The 20,545-nt window shown below is 36.3% G+C and overlaps 1 protein-coding gene and 1 long non-coding RNA gene across 3 annotated transcripts in view; one reads left to right on the top strand and one right to left on the bottom strand.

Annotated features, from left to right (window-relative positions):
- The window catches only part of ncoa4 (nuclear receptor coactivator 4), a 32,884-nt gene that overhangs the window by 820 nt on the left and 11,519 nt on the right, over positions 1–20,545 (top strand). Inside the window, exons 1-2 of one of the 2 annotated variants that reach the window (XM_087277724.1) lie at positions 15,301–15,442; positions 19,077–19,203. In XM_087277724.1, the coding sequence (XP_087133850.1) occupies positions 19,078–19,203 (126 nt within the window). In that variant the 5' untranslated portion in view covers positions 15,301–15,442; position 19,077. 2 annotated transcript variants of the gene reach the window in all.
- LOC147840971 (uncharacterized) lies at positions 1,645–20,310 on the bottom strand. The gene is made up of 3 exons (XR_015505655.1): positions 17,753–20,310; positions 15,050–17,715; positions 1,645–3,539 (listed from the first exon to the last, which is right to left on the bottom strand). It is a non-coding gene; the product is annotated as an uncharacterized LOC147840971 (long non-coding RNA).

Raw genomic sequence — 20,545 nt, 5'->3', positions numbered from 1 at the left:
GTGTTATATATTATGGTACAAAAAAACCTTGTAACGAGCTGCCAGAACATCATTTTGTTATTTTACAGATTTATTTCTATATATTTCTTCTAAAACATTCATTCAAACTACTGAAATGTCAACAAAAGTCACTATTAAACTGTAGAGTTCAACATCAAAACTTGACAGAGCAGGGATCAACATCCCATAATGGAACTCACAATCGCAAAAAAACAGAAAACACAAAATAAGGAAGGTGTTTTAACAAAGAGGTAAAGTTGGTTTTATGTTCGCACATTCATTTATTTAGAAGTCTCTATATTGTTTACCATGTTACTTTTGAATATTGATCGTAATTAGCACGCAAGTATGACTTGAAAACAACATTAACACTGTTTATTTGACTGTGAACAATGTTGTACTTTGATAGTCATTGGCTGCTAATATGATTTCGCTATTTAGAGTTTGCAAATAATACTTTTACGAAATTATATTATTAAGGTGAAAGTCTAAATGTGTGAATATAAAACCAACTAACTTTACCTCTATTTAATTAACAGATATTTTTTACAGTGTCGTTTTTACTAACACAAATTAAGATTGAGGTGAAGCTGGTTTTATATTCGCACATTTGTTCAGTCACTTTTTGTTTTTGTCATGTCACTTTGAATATTCGGTCAGAAATCGCATGTTAGTATGACTTCAGAATGATATTAGCACTGTTTAATTGACTGTGAACTATACTTTGATAGTTATTGGCTGCTAATATGATCTCCCTATTTAGAATTTGCAATGTATACTTGTCTAAAATAAAATTATTAAGGAGAAAGTCTGAATGTGCGAATATAAAACCAACTTTACCCCAATCGAACTAAAGAACATAAAATACTAGTACACAGGACTGTTTAGTATATCATTTCAGAATTGGCATTGCAATGTGATCATTCACAATACTTGCATCACAGGATATACAATGTTGAGTTAGTGTTATAATTGATCATTTGCATGCGTTTTTGATGCCTGTGATTGTTTAATGATATTAAAAACATTCAGGCATAAGAAATAGTACCATTTGTGACCTTAACCATAATTAAGTTTATTGAATTATTTTTATTTTTATCATTCTTTTACTGCACTTGAACACTTTTAGACTCGGGAAATGCTAAAACGCTTTTTTAGTTGTTTCTTTTTCTTCATTGTATGCATGAAAATACTCACAACACATCCAATTAGAGAAATGCACTGCAAGTTGCACAGACCACAACAAAAATTTGTTATGGGACCCCCAAATGTTCATGAATTGATTATTAGATTTTATTGAGATGCAAATAGTTAACGTTAATTCATCAATCTCTGACTAAACACATGCATGAAAATACTCACAACATGCGCAAATAGAGAAACGCACTGCAAATATCACAGTCACAACGAAAATGTATTGGGGATGCATTCCCACTGTAGAATCATCCCAATCATTCTAACATTATAAATTCTTTCCAAGTAAAGATATTACGTCATCTGCTGAAATTGTATTCATATAACAATATATATCACAACATAAAAAAGGTTTTGCAATGTTCGATTTTTTTCGTGCAGCCCTAGTAGTTTAAGACTTTAAGCAAATAGACCCCGATTAAGAAATGATGTTAATCGGGGTCTATTTGCTTAAAGTCTTAAATCTCAAAAGCTAAATTTTAGGCCTTTAAAAGTCTTAAATCTACAGAAATATCATGTTGTAGGTCTTAAATCTTTTTTTGTTTTTAAACGTTTAACTTATTTAAAAGTAGCATTTAATTACTGTAGTAACATTTGTTTAAAAGTTCTCCATTTATTTACTGCTGAGGATACTGACCTATATATTTTTATTATTAAGTTGTTATTATTATCGTCTTATTACATGTATTACATTATCATTTTTTGATAGGGCAAGTAAAAATCTTTTCCAACTGGGATATTCAAATAAAATCCTTAGCAATTAGCCCTTTAAAAGTCTAAAATTTTATTCATAATGGTCTTAAAAGGTCTTAAATTTAACTTGGTAAATCTTGCAGAAACCCTTTTTAATTATAGGTAAACATTTACTAGTGCATTATTAAAATCCCAAATCATGCATGTTAACTTTAATGCACTGTGAGTTAACTTGAACTTCATTTTCTTTAATAACTAATGCTAACAAAAATTTATCAACATTGTAATAAATGTATTGTTTGTTCATGTTAGTAAATGCTTGAACTAATGCAAACTTATTGTAAAGTTTGACAGAAAGTGAACATCACAATTAGAAGTCGTAATGTTACATAATAAGCATGCATATTCAGTTACCCTTTGAAAGACTTATCAGCATCCGACCTTTGCTTCATTCTCTTGTCAGCTGTTTTTATTTACAGGCTTTTTAATGAATCATAAATTGGATTGGTTATCGTTTTATTTTTGAATAAAGGGTACACAATGATTTCCATGATTGCATTAACCCTGATTTTGCATTAAAAAAATATGCAATCTAAGACAAAACATTAAGGTCAGTGCTGCTGGTAATGTTTACATACTCAAGCGTGATAGCATCTTTGCAGAACAGAATCAAACATCAGCATTTTTGCAGCAGCGACATTATTTATTAAACACGTCAGCATTTATTCAACACAAGCTCATTTTTAGTTCCATATTTCGGTTTCTTTTAAGTCACATGTTGCAATTCTCAAAAAGAGAAGTCTCAATTTATTTATAAAGCACTTTCAACACCACATGTGGAACTAAAGTCCTGTACAGGAAAAAGGAAACCAATAATGTGAAGCAAAACCCAAAAGAAGTGAAATTTACAAGACATTTTACAAGTAAGTTTTTAGCGCATGCACTCTGGAATAAACCTAGTGTTAGAGAAGATTTTACATACAGAGGCAAAATAAAGGTCTAGATGGGATACAGCTGTGGTTGCATTAATATAGCATAATTGTAGTGACACTACACTAATTGGTTTGGTTTAGTGTTGGGGTAGGCATAGATATAATAAATATTATAAAAAATATTTGGTAAAATTACTGCTTTACAGTACTGGGATGGTTAAAGTTAGGAGTAGATGTTAAATACAAATGCATAATTTCATAAATAATATGAATAATACTCTGTATAACTACTGTATTACAGTACTGTGATGGTTAAGGTTGGGAGAGCAAGAGATGTTAATTAAAGGTAATTTAATAAATAATATGAATAATACTCTGTATAGTTATTGTTTTCACAGAACTGTTGGGATAGCAGTAGATAAATACATAAATAAATAAATACAATTAATTGGTATTTTAATAAATAATGCAAATAATACTTGCTGTATAATTGCTGTATTTACGGTACTGTAATGGTTGAGTTTAGGGTTTGCATAGAGGTAGATGTTTTATCTTATAAATAATATGAATAATATTTTGTATAATTGCTGTTTTTACTGTACTTTAATGGTTAAAATAGGAATTTGGTAGCGGCAGATGATGATAATAAAATACAATGAATGGGTAATTTAATAAATAATATTAATAATTCTCTGTATAATTAATTACGGTCTAGTTAGGCTGGCTTGTCAAAGCCAGACTACTGTTATCCTTTCTAAACTTATTATGTTGGCTTGAGAAAGCCAACATACTGTAATGCTACTTAAACTTATTCTTATTATTATTATTCCGGCTTCTGACCAAAAAAAAGCAATCGCTTCTCCTCCCAGGGCTTAGATGCTACAAGCCCCAAATTTGGTCAAAAGCTGTCTTTTGCTCAGGAGATGGTTGCTGTATGTCCTCATGCCGATAAGATTTGTAGTTTTTGAATTAAAAAAATTTTTATTAAAAAATTGTATCGAGTATTTGGGGCATATAAAAAAAGTATACAATCCTCAAATTTGGCCAAAAGATGTGTTTTAAATTGCAGATAATTATCATATTTATTTGGTGTAATTATAAATAACAGTTTTCCTATAAATATTTTTTTTATATTAAATTTGTAAAATTCAGACTCAAAGCGTGTCAGAGTGTCCACGAGATGGCGCCAGAAGACTATTTTTGAGCCCTTTGTAATTTAGTAATGGCCCTTTAAGAGGCACTTTCCCTTTAAGAGGCGGGGATATCCGTGCTGACTCCTCTACTTGTGATAATGAAAATGAAAGCCATGCGAACATTCACGTATATTATACAATAAACATATTGAATATAAAATCATTCTAACTTTATTTTTCATCTGTATTTAACCCTCTAAAACAGCTATGTCCTTGCCACAAAACTAATAATCCATCTTCAAAACCTACAATTTCTTTCCATTCGGTGCGGTCGGACCTGAACGTCTTTATACCGTTGTAATCACGTGTAAATTCTAACAAAGACAATGTTTGCACTTTTTAAATCACATTTTATTTATTGTGCAAAAATAAAACATCCAAACAGCATCATAACCAATAAAAACACACAGCAAAGAAAATGTATTTTAAAATAGTGAATATATATATATATATATATATATATATATATATATATATATATATATATATATATATATATATATATATATACAAATATACAATGTATGAAGATTTTTTATATCCCCTTAATATGCTCTGCTGTTGCTGCATCAATTTCTCTCTGTAACATCTGGATTGCAATTTACACTGCAATGTTCAATATTTATTATTATGGGGGGAAAATCCAAACAGTATTATAATGTTTTAAAGCAAAAATGTTAAGAACAATTATTTACAAACAGTGAAAATAAAGTGTGTGTATATACATATATATACATACAGTTGAAGTCAGAATTATTAGCTCCCCTGTTTATTTTTTCCCCAATTTCTGTTTAATGGAGGGAAGATTGTTTCAGCACATTTCTAAGCATAATAGTTTTAATAACTCATTTCTAATAACTTCTTTATTTTATCTTTGCCATGATGACAGTAAATAATATTTGACTTGATATTTTTCAAGACACTTCTATACAGCTTAAAGTGACATTTAAAGGCTTAACTAGGTTAATAAGGTGAACTAGGCAGGTTAGGGTAATTAGGCAAGTTATTGTATAACGATGGTTTGTTCTGTAGACTATCAAAAAAAATTGCTTAAAGGGGCAAATAATTGTGTCCCAAAAATAGTTTTTAAATAATTAATAACTGCTTTTATTCTAGCCGAAATAAAACAAATAAGACTTTCTCAAGAAGAAAAAATATTATCAGACATACAGTGAAAATTTCCTTGCACAGTTAAACAAAATTTAGGAAATATTTAAAAAAGGGAGAAAAAAAATCAAAAGGGGGTTAATAATTCTGACTTCAACTGTATATATGTATGTATATATATATATACATACATATATACATATATACATATATAACACATACACACATTTATGGTTAGGGTTATAAGGATTATTTCTTAATCCCCCTTTTATGTTGGCAAAAACATAAGTTTACTTCAGATATTTCTTTCAAAACAGAATATTCTGTACCGCAAAAAAGCCTTCTCCTCACTTGTGATAATGACAATGAAAGCCAAGCTTTTGGCCTATGCTGTACCAAAAAAAAAAAAAAAATCACCCAGGTGATGACAACTAAATATTACGATTATAACATTGTGTTAGTGGCCAGTGGGGTGGAACAACGTCATTGGTCTGAATTAACCACGTGATGAAGACGTCCTATAATATTGTATTTAATGCGATTTTCTTCCTGTAAACTGTATATAACTATATAACTATAACTATATATATAATGCTGCAAATTACTGTAAATTGACTGTGCTCTATATTAACTGCAAAAATTATAAGACTGATTAAATAAAAGACAAATTAACTAAATGCATGTGCTATTGTTTCATTAGTATTTTAATGTAATATTTTTCTTCATATGATATTTATTATAATGTAATTTTGTTCAGATTATAATATATACTATAAATACTAACTATACTATAGTGATCTGCATTAAACAACCTGAACAAATCAGTCCTCTCTCTCTCTCTCTCTCTCTCTCTCTCTCTCTCTCTCTCTCTCTCTCTCTCTCTCTCGATTTGATCAAAAATGTAAATGAGGCCTTCCGAATAACAGTCCAGTGGACCCTAGCAACAGCCTAGAAACCACTCAGAACACCCTAGCAACTACCTAGGAATGCCTTAGCAACATCTTAGCAACCGCCTAGCAACCACTTCTCAACCGCTGTGCTTCCTGCCAACTGCCTTTGAGTCCCCGGCGCAGTCACGTTGGCTTTCTCAAGCCAACATCAAAGTTTGTCTACGAACTTTAGGTTCTAGTTAGGCTGGCTTGTCAAAGCCAACCTACTGTTATCCTATTTAAACTTATTATTATTATTTTTATTTATTCTTCTTCTGAGACTAAAATTCAAAATCTATCTGCTCCTTGAACTTTCAAACTATTACCACCAAACTCACACCAGACCTCCAAACTGGTCTGACTCTTTATGCTATATCTTTTCCGACTGATCCGACTTTCGGTTTTCCGAAAAACGTCCCGGGACTGTCGGAAAAATCCCATAGACTTAACATTGGATCAAACTTTGTGACCTCGTAACTCTGCGTCAGACTGTCGCACAGAACTCTAACTGGGCTCATTTAACTCAGACTATCAAACTGCCAATGACTGATCACCTTTAAACTTTCTAGCCACGCCCTAGCAACCACTTTTGGACCCTAGAAACTGTCCCATAGACTTCCATTCAACAGACTCTCATTGACTTAACATGGGATCAAACTTTATGAGCTCATAACTCTGCATCAGACTGTCCTATAGACTAATGGCTGAGCTCATTTAACTCAGACTACCAAACTGCCAATAACTGATGAGCTTTTAACTTTCTAGCCACACCCCTAACTACCACAAACTGCACCCTAGCAACTGTTCCATAGACTTCCATTACAAAGACTCTCATTGACTTTACATGGGATAAAACTTTGTGAGCTCATAACTCTGCATCAGACTGTCATAGAGACTAATGGCTGAGCTCATTTAACTTTGTCTAGCCAGCAGCCAATCACTGATGGCCTTTTAACTTTCTAGCCACACCCCTAACTACCACATACTGCACCATAGCAACTGTCCCATAGACTGTAATTAGCTGTGCAATAAAATGCTAATAATTCTAACATGCTAATGACATGTCAATCATGCTAGCAACATGCTACTCATATGCTAATCATGCTAATGACATGCTAACTCATACTGGAAACATGCTAATGACATGCTAATTTGTACTAGAATCATGCTAATAACATGCTAACTAATGCTAGAATCATGCTAGTAACATGCTAATTCATGCTAGAATCATGCTAGTAACATGCTAACTCATACTAGAATCATGCTAACAACATGCTAATTCATGCTAATTTTACTACAATCATGCTAATAACACTACTTCATGCTACAATCTGGCTAGTAAAATGCTAATTTGTGCTAGAATCATGTTAGTAACATGCTAATTCATACTGGAATCATGCTAGTAACATGCTAATTCATGCTAGAATCATGCTAATAACATGCTAATTCATACTGGAATCATGCTAGTAACATGCTAATTCATGCTAGAATCATGCTAATAACATGATAATTCATACTAGAACCATACTAGTTCATCCTAGAATCATGCTAGTAACATGCTAATTTATGCTAGAATCATGCTAGTAAAATGCTAACTCATGCTAAAATCATGCTAATAACATGCTAACTCATACTAGAATCATGCTAATAACATGCTAATTCATACTAGAATCATGCTAATTCATACTAGAATCATGCTAGTAACATGCTAATTCATGCTAGAATCATGCTAGTAACATGCTAATTCATGCTAGAATCATGCTAATAACATGCTAATTCATGCTAGAACCATGCTAATAACATGCTAATTTATACTAGAATCATGCTAGTAACATGCTAATTCATACTAGACTCATGCTAGTGACATGCTAATTCATACTAGAATCATGCTAGTGACATGCTAGTTCATACTAGAATCTTGCTAATAACATGCTAATTCATGCTAGAATCATGCTAATAACATGCTAATTCATGCTAGAATCATGCTATTAACATGCTAATTTTACTACAATCATGCTAATAACACACTAATTCATGCTAGAATTATGCTAGTAACATGCTAAATCGTGCTAGAATGATGCTAATTCATGCTAATCCATGCTAGAATCGTACTAATAAGATGCTAATTCATGCTAATAACATGCTAATATATGCTAAAATTATGCTAATAACATGCTACTTATACTTTTTCAAACTGTTTTTAAACTAAATAAACTATTACCAACAGGCTTTGTCAAGCCAGCCTCAAAGTTTGTCTCGACGAACTTTACTGTCTAGTTATTATTATTCTTCTGAGACTAAAATTCAAAATCTATCTGCTCCTTGAACTTTCAAACTATTACCACCAAACTCACACCAGACCTCCAATTTGGTCTGACTCTTTATGCTATATCTTTTCCGACTGATCCGACTTTCGGTTTTCCGAAAAACGTCCCGGGACTGTCGGAAAAATCCCATAGACTTAACATTGGACCAAACTTTGTGACCTCGTAACTCTGCGTCAGACTGTCGCACAGAACTCTAACTGGGCTCATTTAACTCAGACTATCAAACTGTCAATGACTGATCACCTTTAAACTTTCTAGCCACGCCCTAGCAACCACTTTTGGACCCTAGAAACTGTCCCATAGACTTCCATTCAAAAGACTCTCATTGACTTAACATGGGATCAAACTTTGTGAGCTCATAACTCTGCATCAGACTGTCCCACAGACTAATGGCTGAGCTCATTTAACTCCGAATACCAAACTGCCAATAACTGATGAGCTTTTAACTTTCTAGCCACACCCCTAACTACCACATACTGCACCCTAGCAACTGTCCCATAGACTTCCATTACAAAAGACTCTCATTCACTTTACATGGGATCAAACTTTGTGAGCTCATAACTCTGCATCAGACTGTCATAGAGACTAATGGCTGAGCTCATTTAACTCAGACTACCAAACTGCCAATAACCGATGAGCTTTTAACTTTCTAGCCACACCCCTAACTACCACATACTGCACCCTAGCAACTGTCCCGTAGACTTCCATTACAAAAGACTCTCATTGACTTAACATGGGATCAAACTTTGTGAGCTCATAACTCTGCATCAGACTGTCATACAGACTAATGGCTGGGCTCATTTAACTCAGTCTAGCCAGCAGCCAATCACTGATGGCCTTTTAACTTTCTAGCCACACCCCTAACTACCACATACTGCACCCTAGCAACTGTCCTATAGACTGTAATTAGCTGTGCTTTCAAATGCTTATAATTCTAACATACTAATGACATGCCAATCATGCTAGCAACATGCTACTTATATGCTAATCATGCTAATGACATGCTAACTCATACTGGAAACATGCTAATGACATGCTAATTTGTACAAGAATCATGCTAGTAACATGCTAATTCATACTAGACTCATGTTAATAACTGGCCTACATGCATATCTTTGCTTAGCAGTGTCCTATTGACTTGGGGGATGGCTCATCTGACTCAGACAACCAATGAGCATCTCAATATGATAATGAAGCTCACAAGCCACGCCCCCAAATTGATTCCATAGACTTCCATTAAAATAGGCCAAGATGCATATCTTTGCATAGCAGTGTCATAGAGACATGGGGGTTGGTTCATTTGACTTAGACAGCCAACCACATTCAAGTGCACTCTGTAACCTCGCCCATAGCAACAAAACAGAGTACCCTAGCAACCATTCATCAACAGCTATATCTCAGCATCAGAACATCGTAGAGACTTGGAGATTGGCTCGTTTGACTCATGCTAGCAAACAGAACTTCCTAAATGCTACACATGCTAGCAGTGATTAGCTACATGCTAATATTGACTAGCCAAGTACTGTAACTGGCTAGAAATGCTTACTAAGTATAAATGTTTTATCAAGTATGTATGTGAGGCTTGCCTAGTAACCAACCAGGGTACCCTAGCAACTGCCTAGCAACCACCCAAATTACCCTAGCAACCGCCTAGCAACGGCCTAGTAATGCCTTAGTAAGGGCCTAGCGACCACTCAGGACACCCTAGCAACCGCCTAGCAACGCCTTAGCAACCACTCAGAATACCTTAGCAACCACCTAGCAACCACTTGGGACACCTTAGCAACCGCCTAGCAACACCTTAGCAACCACCTAGCAACCACTCATAACACCCTAGCAACTGCCTAGCAACGCCTTAGCAACCACCTAGCAACCACTCAGGACACCCTAGCAATCACCTAGCAATACCTTAGCAACCACCTAGCAACCACTCAGAACACCCTAGCAACCACCTAGCAACGCCTTAGCAACCACTCAGAATACCCTAGCAACCATCTAGCAACCACTTAGGACACCTTAGCAACCACCTAGCAACACCTTAGCAACCACCTAGCAACCACTCAAAACACCCTAGCAACCGCCTAGCAACACCTTAGCAACCACTTAGGACACCCTAGCAACCGTCTATCAACACCTTAGCAACCACCTAGCAACACCTTAGCACATGCTAATTCGTGCTAGAATCATGCTAACAACATGCTAATTCATGCTAGAATCATGCTAACAACATGCTAACTTCATGCTAGAATCATGCTAATTCATGCTAAAATCGTGCTAGTAACATGCTAATTCATGCTAGTAACATGCTAATTCATACTGGAATCATGCTAGTAACATGCTAATTCATGCTAGAATCATGCTAATAACATGCTAATTCATACTGGAATCATGCTAGTAACATGCTAATTCATGCTAGAATCATGCTAATAACATGCTAATTCATACTAGAATCAACCTAATGACATGCTAATTCATACTAGACTCATGCTAGTAACATGCTAATTCATACTGGAATCATGCTAGTAACATGCTAATTCATGCTAGAATCATGCTAATAACATGCTAATTCATACTGGAATCATGCTAGTAACATGCTAGTTCATCCTAGAATCATGCTAGTAACATGCTAATTTATGCTAGAATCATGCTAGTAACATGCTAACTCATGCTAGAATCATGCTAATAACATGCTAACTCATACTAGAATCATGCTAATAACATGCTAATTCACACTAGAATCATGCTAATTCATACTAGAATCATGCTAGTAACATGCTAATTCATGCTAGAATCATGCTAGTAACATGCTTATTCATGCTAGAATCATGCTAATAACATGCTAATTCATGCTAGAATTATGCTAATATGCTAATTTATACTAGAATCATGCTAGTAACATGCTAATTCATACTAGACTCATGCTAGTGACATGCTAATTCATACTAGAATCATGCTAGTGACATGCTAGTTCATACTAGAATCTTGCTAATAACCTGCTAATTCATGCTATAATCATGCTAATAACATGCTAATTCATGCTAGAATCATGGTAGTAACATGCTAATTTTACTACAATCATGCTAATAACACACTAATTCATGCTAGAATTATGCTAGTAACATGCTAAATCGTGCTAGAATCATGCTAATTCATGCTAATAACATGCTAATCCATGCTAGAATCGTACTAATAAGATGCAAATTCATGCTAATAACATGCTAATCTATGCTAGAATCATGCTAATAACATGCTACTTATACTTTTTCAAACTGTTTTTAAACTAAATAAACTATTACCAACAGGCTTTGTCAAGCCAGCCTCAAAGTTTGTCTCGACGAACTTTACTGTCTAGTTATTATTATTCTTCTTCTGACTCTAAAAATCAAAATCTATCTCCTCCTTGAACTTTCGAACTATTACCACCAAACTCACACCAGACCTCCAAACTATTCTGACTCGGTATGCTATATCTCCTCAGACTGATTGGACTTTCGGTTTTCCGAAAAACGTCCCGGGACTGTCGGAAAAATCCCATAGACTTAACATTGGACCAAACTTTGTGACCTCGTAACTCTGCGTCAGACTGTCGCACAGAACTCTAACTGGGCTCATTTAACTCAGACTATCAAACTGCCAATGACTGATCACCTTTAAACTTTCTAGCCACGCCCTAGCAACCACTTTTGGACCCTAGAAACTGTCCCATAGACTTCCATTCAAAAGACTCTCATTGACTTAACATGGGATCAAACTTTGTGAGCTCATAACTCTGGATCAGACTGTCCTACAGACTAATGGCTGAGCTCATTTAACTACGACTACCAAACTGCCAATAACTGATGAGCTTTTAACTTTCTAGCCACACCCCTAACTACCACATACTGCACCCTAGCAAGTGTCCCGTAGACTTCCATTACAAAAGACTCTCATTGACTTTACATGGGATCAAACTTTGTGAGCTCATAACTCTGCATCAGACTGTCATACAGACTAATGGCTGAGCTCATTTAACTCAGACTACCAAACTGCCAATAACTGATGAGCTTTTAACTTTCTAGCCACACCCCTAACTACCACATACTGCACCCTAGCAACTGTCCCGTAGACTTCCATTACAAAAGACTCTCATTGACTTAACATGGGATCAAACTTTGTGAGCTCATAACTCTGCATCAGACTGTCATAGAGACTAATGGCTGAGCTCATTTAACTCAGTCTAGCCAGCAGCCAATCACTGATGGCCATTTAACTTTCTAGCCACACCCCTAACTACCACATACTGCACCCTAGCAACTGTCCTATAGACTAATTAGCTGTGCTTTCAAATGCGTATAATTCTAACATGCTAATGACATGCCAATCATGCTAGCAACATGCTACTCATATGCTAATCATGCTAATGACATGCTAACTCATACTGGAAACATGCTAATGACATGCTAATTTGTACAAGAATCATGCTAGTAACATGCTAATTCATACTAGACTCATGTTAATAACTGGCCTACATGCATACCTTTGCTTAGCAGTGTCCTATTGACTTGGGGGATGGCTCATCTGACTCAGACAACCAATGAGCATCTCAATATGATACTGAAGCTCACAAGCCACGCCCCCAAATTGATTCCATAGACTTCCATAAAAATAGGCCAAGATGCATATCTTTGCATAGCAGTGTCATAGAGACATGGGGGTTGGTTCATTTGACTTAGACAGCAAACCACAATCAAGTGCACTCTGTAACCTCGCCCATAGCAACAAAACAGAGTACCCTAGCAACCATTCATCACCAGCTATATCTCAGCATCAGAACATCGTAGAGACTTGGAGATTGGCTCGTTTGACTCATGCTAGCAAACGGAACTTCCTAAATGCTACACATGCTAGCAGTGATTAGCTACATGCTAATATTGACTAGCCAAGTACTGTAACTTGCTAGAAATGCTTACTAAGTATAAATGTTTTATCAGGCATGTATGTGAGGCTTGCCTAGTAACCAACCAGGGTACCCTAGCAACTGCCTAGCAACCATCCAAATTACCCTAGCAATCGCCTAGCAACCACCTAGCAACGGCCTAGTAATGCCTTAATAAGGGCCTAGTGACCACTCAGGACACCCTAGCAACCGCCTAGCAACGCCTTAGCAACCACTCAGAATACCTTAGCAACCACCTAGCAACACCTTAGCAACCACCAAGCAACCACTTGGGACACCTTAGCAACCGCATAGCAACACCTTAGCAACCACCTAGCAACCAGTCAGAACACCCTAGCAACCGCCTAGCAACGCCTTAGCAACCACCAAGCAACCACTCAGGACACCCTAGCAACCACCTAGCAACACCTTAGCAACCACCTAGCAACCACTCAGGACACCATAGCAACCGCCTAGCAACGCCTTAGCAACCACTCAGAATACCCTAGCAACCACCTAGCAACACCTTAGCAACCGCTTAGCAACCACTTAGGACTCCTTAGCAACCACCTAGCAACACCTTAGCAACCACCTAGCAACCACTCAGAACACCCTAGCAACCACCTAGCAACACCTTAGCAACAACCTAGCAACCACTTAGAACACCCTAGCAACCGCCTAGCAACACCTTAGCAACCACTCAGAACACCCTAGCAACCACCTAGCAACATCTTAGCAACCACTCAGAACACCCTATTAACCGCCTAGCAATGCCTTAGCAACCACCTAGCAACCACTCAGAACACCATAGCAACCACCTAGCAACAGCCTAGCAACCGCCTAGCAACATCTTAGCAACCACCTAGCAACCACTCAGGACACCCTAGCAACTGCCTAGCAACGACTTAGCAACCACTCAGAATACCCTTGCAACCACCTAAGCATGCTATGTGACATGCTAATTCATACTAGAATCATGCTAGTAACATGCTAATTCATACTAGAATCATGCTAATAACATGCTAATTCATACTAGAATCATGCTAGTAACATGCTAATGAATGTCAGAATCATGCTAATAACATGCTAATTCACGCTAGAATCATGCTAGTAACATGCTAATTCATACTATAATCATGCTAATAACATGCTAATTCATGCTAGAATCATGCGAGTAACATGCTAATTCATGCTAGAATCATTCTAGTAACATGCTAATTCATACTAGAATCATGCTAATTCATGCTAAAATCATGCTAATAACCTGCTAATTCATACTAGAATCATGCTAGCAGTATGCTAATTCATACTAGAATCATGCTAGTGACATGCTAATTTATTCTAGAATCATGCTAGTAACATGCTAATTCATGCTAGAAGCATGCTAATAACATGCTAATTTATACTAGAATCATGCTAATAAAATGCTAATTTATACTACACTCATGCTAATAACATAATAATCCATGCTAGAATCATGCTAATGCATGCTAGAATCATGCTAATAACATGCTACTTATACTTTTTCAAACTTTGAAAAAACTTTTTCAAACATGCTAATTTATACTAGAATCATGCTAATAAAATGCTAATTTGTACTACACTCATGCTAATAACATGCTAATCCATGCTAGAAACATGCTAATGCATGCTAGAATCATGCTAATAACATGCTACTTATACTTTTTCAAACTGTTTTTAAACTAAACAAACTATTACCAACAGGCTTTGTCAAGCCAGCCTCAAAGTTTGTCTCGACGAACTTTACTGTCTAGTTTAGGGTTGGGATAGGTGTAGACGACCGCAGCTGTATCCCTCCTAGCATTAACCCAGAGGAATGTCGTTCCAGGGCTTTTGTGTGTGTGTTTGAAATGGTTTCTGGAAGTCACTGAGTTCAGTGGGATGTGGTCGCGTCGTCAGTAGCGCAGCCCTTTGTGTGGGCCCCGTGTACGTGCAGAATCAGCCGGTGTGTGTGGAGGCCGATAGAGAAAGCGCTGCTACGTAAGCAGTGACGTCGATGTGGGCCGAGAAGAGCTGAGGGGTTTAAATAAACCCCGAGAACAATAACATTTAACTAAAACGACAAAATCTAACACCAAGCCGCACATTCGGATTAACCCGACGGCCGTTTTATAGCACTTAACTGGACCAGGTAGGAATCGAATCGTCATTTTGACGCGACGCATTAACTGCACGCAAACTACATGTAAACAAAGGGATTTCTCGTGAACTCGATTCGTATCAGTGTGCTTTTGTTGTTCGTATTTACACCATTGCCGAAATGAATGACTCATTACCTGCTTGGCTATTACTTGCACCGTCCAATAGTATTACTTCTGTGTTCTGTCAGTAGTGTTGAAGTAACGTGCTATTCGTAAATATTTAATGGTACGAGAATGTTTAATAATACAACGTTATCATGTTACAATAACTACTCAATGACTTGAACTTAAAAAAACACCCCAGTGGTTATGCTGTGAGGAGTTTGTCAATGAGGTAAATTCCCTTTTATATGGTTTACAACACTACTTTTGAGTGTTTTGAATGAAAAATGGCATGTTAATATGACTTCAAAACAACATTAGCACTATTTACAATACTGCGAGCTGTGCTTTGATAGTTATTGGCTGCTAATATGATTTCACTGTTCAGAATTTGCAAAGAAACTATTCTGAAATTAAATTAAAGAGACTGAATGGTTGAATATAAAACCAATTTTACCTCAGTGTTATATTGTGTTTAGCTGAATCTCACATGGGGTTAGTATGCTAGTAGATTAAGCTATTTATTAAACCGAGTGCATCCGATTTGGTTGTTTTAATTTAAAATGTGCAAAAATTGTATTGTTTCTTGTGTAATTCTTGCATGCACTGAAGATAGAATGAGCTTTTGTTTTGTCTCTTGCATGCTGTATGCAGATGTTGCTTCTCAAAGATGTTTGTTTTCTGTATTACTGGCTTTTATTACAAAAGGAGGGTGCAGATAACATTTTTAGATTAAAATACTAACCATTTGATTTGATCGGTCTCTCAAAAACTAGACTTAAATAGGCTTTTGTTATTCTTTTGGCTGTATAAACAGTGGTTTTCCCCTGCTGGGAGCAGTCTTGGTTTCTTTTCTCTCACACACGTGCTCTGGGAGTCAAAGCTTCTTGCTCTCCAAACACTTTCAGCTGTATGTTCACGTGCAGCACTAAATTTGGCAGGCGTATATCATTACTGAAATGCTCAGGATGTCAGAGCGGTTCACTGGAAAAAAAGGCCACAGCTGTAAACGGCTGATATGGGTTTTTGCGATCATTAAAATGTTTGCTGCTATACTAATTTCTTAAGATTATTTTGCATAAACTGTAACAAATATAAAGCGTGAAAGCATTAAAATGACTGAAACTGCGATCTATATTTAGTACCATGCTTGAGGAGCTGAATTGTTAGATGCTATAGTACTGAACAGTATTGAAGCAGTTCGCAAATGATGAAAGGTTGATATTTTGTTCAAGTTAACAGTTGGGAAACATTTATACAAAGAATAAGCTGAAAAATGGTTTATGTAGTTGAGCATGAAGCCTTTGGATCAAAAATATTAATTTATTTATTAATCACGAGAAGCAAAATGATGTTTATCAGACAAACAAACCAATTATCAGTTTCTAAGATGAACCGAAATTGTGTTCCTTGTCAAGGGGATATTTTTTTATATTAAATAAATCAGATATACTTGCATCAAATAAATCTGAAATCACCACAAACCATATAAAACTGAAGCAAATTGAGGACTGAACTAAAATGCTCTCATGTCATAATACAGTGGCTGAAAAGAAACAAATGTCAAAGATCATGATGCTGTCAAACATTAAAATCAATGAAATAGTTGTATTCTAGCATATATTTGTATTCGAGAAATGAAACCGTGTGAGATATGTAATACAAACATCAGATGCAGGGCTCAACAATAACGACTGCCCGATGACCCAGGGCCAGAGTGCAAGGTGCTCGGGACAGTAGACCGGATTGATACTGGCCTGATCTGTGATGCCTTGTCACAAAAGTTTAATTTGCCAGCGACTATTTGTCAATTGCGTATAAATACAGTTATAGAATCGAGGAACAGTTTGTGGTTTTAAGCCTTTAAATGCTGCCTTCTCTGTGATGTCGTAAACGCCATATTGCTTTTGACGGCAACATAAATTTTACGTGGGTACAGTGCAACGATTGGCTTATTATACATTCTTTAACATTTTAAAAATATTTAAATTCTAGATTCAAACACATTTTTGACACAATATTTAAAACGTGGCTAAGAAATAGCTATTAACTTTTACTTTATTTTTGTTTTGTGGGGCTGGTGAAAATATTGGCAGGGCATGTAAAAACCTGAACCGCTGGCACGGTCGGGCCAGTAGAAAAAGATCCTTAGCGTTGAACTCTGAGATGTCATGTTTATATGTGATGTAGGGCTGCACAATATCAGTAAACACTGCAATATTTATTGTGATATGAAGACAGTTGAACAAGATGACCTAAAGCTCTATTTGGAAATAATTCATTATTTTTGGATAATTGGGGTGATTGTTTGGGGGACTGAAATATATATGAACTATATAACAAATTGCAAGTGTAGATGATGTTATATACAATAGAAAAAAAGACAAATGAAATATTAAAATGAATCCATAAATCGCATGTATCCTGAATTGTGGTGCCTGATCAGCTTTGATTTCTTTACAATCACACATCCAGTAGTGTGACTATCGCAGATGCAAACATTGATGTTGGTGCTGGATCCACATCATGTACAGCCCAATAGTGAAGGGTATCATAAAGGTATAGCGATATGTGCGTTACATCACCTTTCATAACAATTAGCACCAAACTGGATGTCTATGTATGCTAATGAAACGCATTTTGCTGTCTTGAAGGGAGATTCAACCCCAAAATTAATATTGACTCACTTTTTATTCACCTTCAAATGGTTTCAAATCTTTTGAGTTCTATTGTTATGTTAAACACAAAAGAAGATATTTTAAAGAATGCTGAAAACCTGTAACCATTGACTTCAATAGTAGGAAAAACAAATACTATTGCAGTCAATGGTTACTAGCTTGGGCGAGGTAGTGCTGTCGCCTCACAGCAAGAAGGTCGCTGTGTCGAACCTCTGTTCAGTTGGCGTTTTTGTGTGGAGTTTGCATGTTCTCCCTGCCTTCGCGTGGGTTTCCTCCGGGTGCTCCGATTCCCCCACAGTCCAAAGACATGCGGTACAGGTGAATTGGGTAGGCTAAATTGTCCGTAGTGTATGAGTGTGTGTGTGAATGTGTGTGTGGATGTTTCCCAGAGATAAGCTGCGGCTGGAAGGGCATCCGTTGCGTAAAAACTTGCTGGATAAGTTGGCGGTTCATTCCGCTGTGGCGACCCCGGATTAATAAAGGGATTAAGCCGACAAGAAAATGATGATGATGGTTACTAGCTTATTTTAAAATATCTTCTTTTGGGTTAAACAGAATAAGAGTTATAAAGGTTTGAAATGAGTAAAGGGTGAGCAAACGATGACAGAATGGTCATTTTTGGGTGAACTCCCTTTTAATATGGTGAAACTGTGCATGTTGTTGATAATTTTGTATGCATATAATTCATTTTTATTTCCTTACGAAGTCATTCTAACCATGTAGAATGGTCATGTAGAGTTCTGTAATGACATTCATTGATGGCTGGGTGACCTAGGCCTTTAACCAATGAATAGAGAACCCAGGGATTGATTTTTGCCTGGTGTGTTTTGTTGTTTGTGTGCAGTATGTCTCCTATGGGGCAGAGAGAAAAGGCTGCCCTCAGGCAGTGCATTCAGGCCAGAGCCCAGCTGGACGAGGCCATTGCTGACATCATGAAAGCCGAAGTCCAGCTCAAAAGCAATTCCAGAGAGGTGAGACGTGTTTTTGGCATCATAAAGCGCATGAAGTACGCAATGTCTTATGGCCCGTTTCCACTGAGTGGTACGTACGGGTCACCTTTATCAGGCTTGCGTTTCCACTGCCAAAAGGGTACCAATGGCGAGGTGTACAACAGAAAGTTTCAGTCAACATCATTCTCACTCAAGGAAATGTCTACAGTAAAGCTGCACAGGTCATTCACACATTATATGAGAAGCACTTCTCAAAAAACAGAAGCTTTATACACATTAATACTGTAATGTATCAATGTTTATTACTTACTTTTCTATGAACATGATGATTATAACTGCAGATCAATGATAGTGTGATATAACCTACTTTAACGTCTGCGATTATATAAAATAAATAAATAACTGCAACATGTATGAACACATACAGCCCCTTATAGTCTCCGATATGATACAAATTACAGAAAAACTACCCGCAGCATACATTTAGTCTTTATTTGGATTCAAAATCAACACGAAATATAGCCCACAGTCAGTGCAAACCTCTCATCTGTGTCTGTAATCTTTACCAGCACATGTAGCCTCTAGATAGAGAGTAATTCCATCATTCAGAGTTCATAATGGTCTAAAAGGTGATGATAATAGTTAAACATGGCACAGTTTAAATCCAAGCCTGCTTCAACACACTTACCTGTAGGTTTCAAACAAGTCTGAAGGACTCAATTAGTTTGATCAGGTGTGTTTAATTAGGGTTGGAACTAAACCGTGCAGAGCTGCGGCCCTTTTGGAACTGAGTTTGACACCTGTGCCTTAAAGGGTTAAACAGCACACACAGCACTATACGGTCACAGAAAAGTTTGCGCTGTTATTATTCACTTACCTTTTCATACGTTTTTGGTGCAAATAGTTTTTAACCTGCTATTTAAACACAACAAAATATTTTGAATAAGAAGCTGTAATGTAGCTGTGGCGGGATGAATTTTGGTGTGGCGCCCCGCCGCGGAAGAATGAATGTAGCGGAAACCATGCCTGCCCCATAGATGCTACATTAGAAACACCCCACATAAGCGGTAATTTGTATTTGTATTTGTTTGTAATTTGATGCAAAGATGATGTAATAAATACATACTTTAAAAAAAATCTAAATATTAAAAACTTTAAGATGCTGATGACAGTTAAATGCATTATAATTGTGAAAAGAGTGCATTTACTTACTGCTTAAATCATGCTTGTGTTATTATCAGTTGACTACACTGACTATGGCTTTATAACGCTTTAGGGAGATGTTATCTTCTTGTTTGTGTCATAAACATAAGAAAACATCCATGCACATGACATCATCTCTCACATCCCATAGGCGCAGTTA

This window comes from Danio rerio, chromosome 13, assembly GCF_052040795.2.
Source record: "Danio rerio strain M-AB ecotype USA chromosome 13, GRCz13ab, whole genome shotgun sequence".
Classification (NCBI taxonomy): domain Eukaryota; kingdom Metazoa; phylum Chordata; class Actinopteri; order Cypriniformes; family Danionidae; genus Danio; species Danio rerio.
This window is presented reverse-complemented; position numbering and strand designations above follow the sequence as displayed.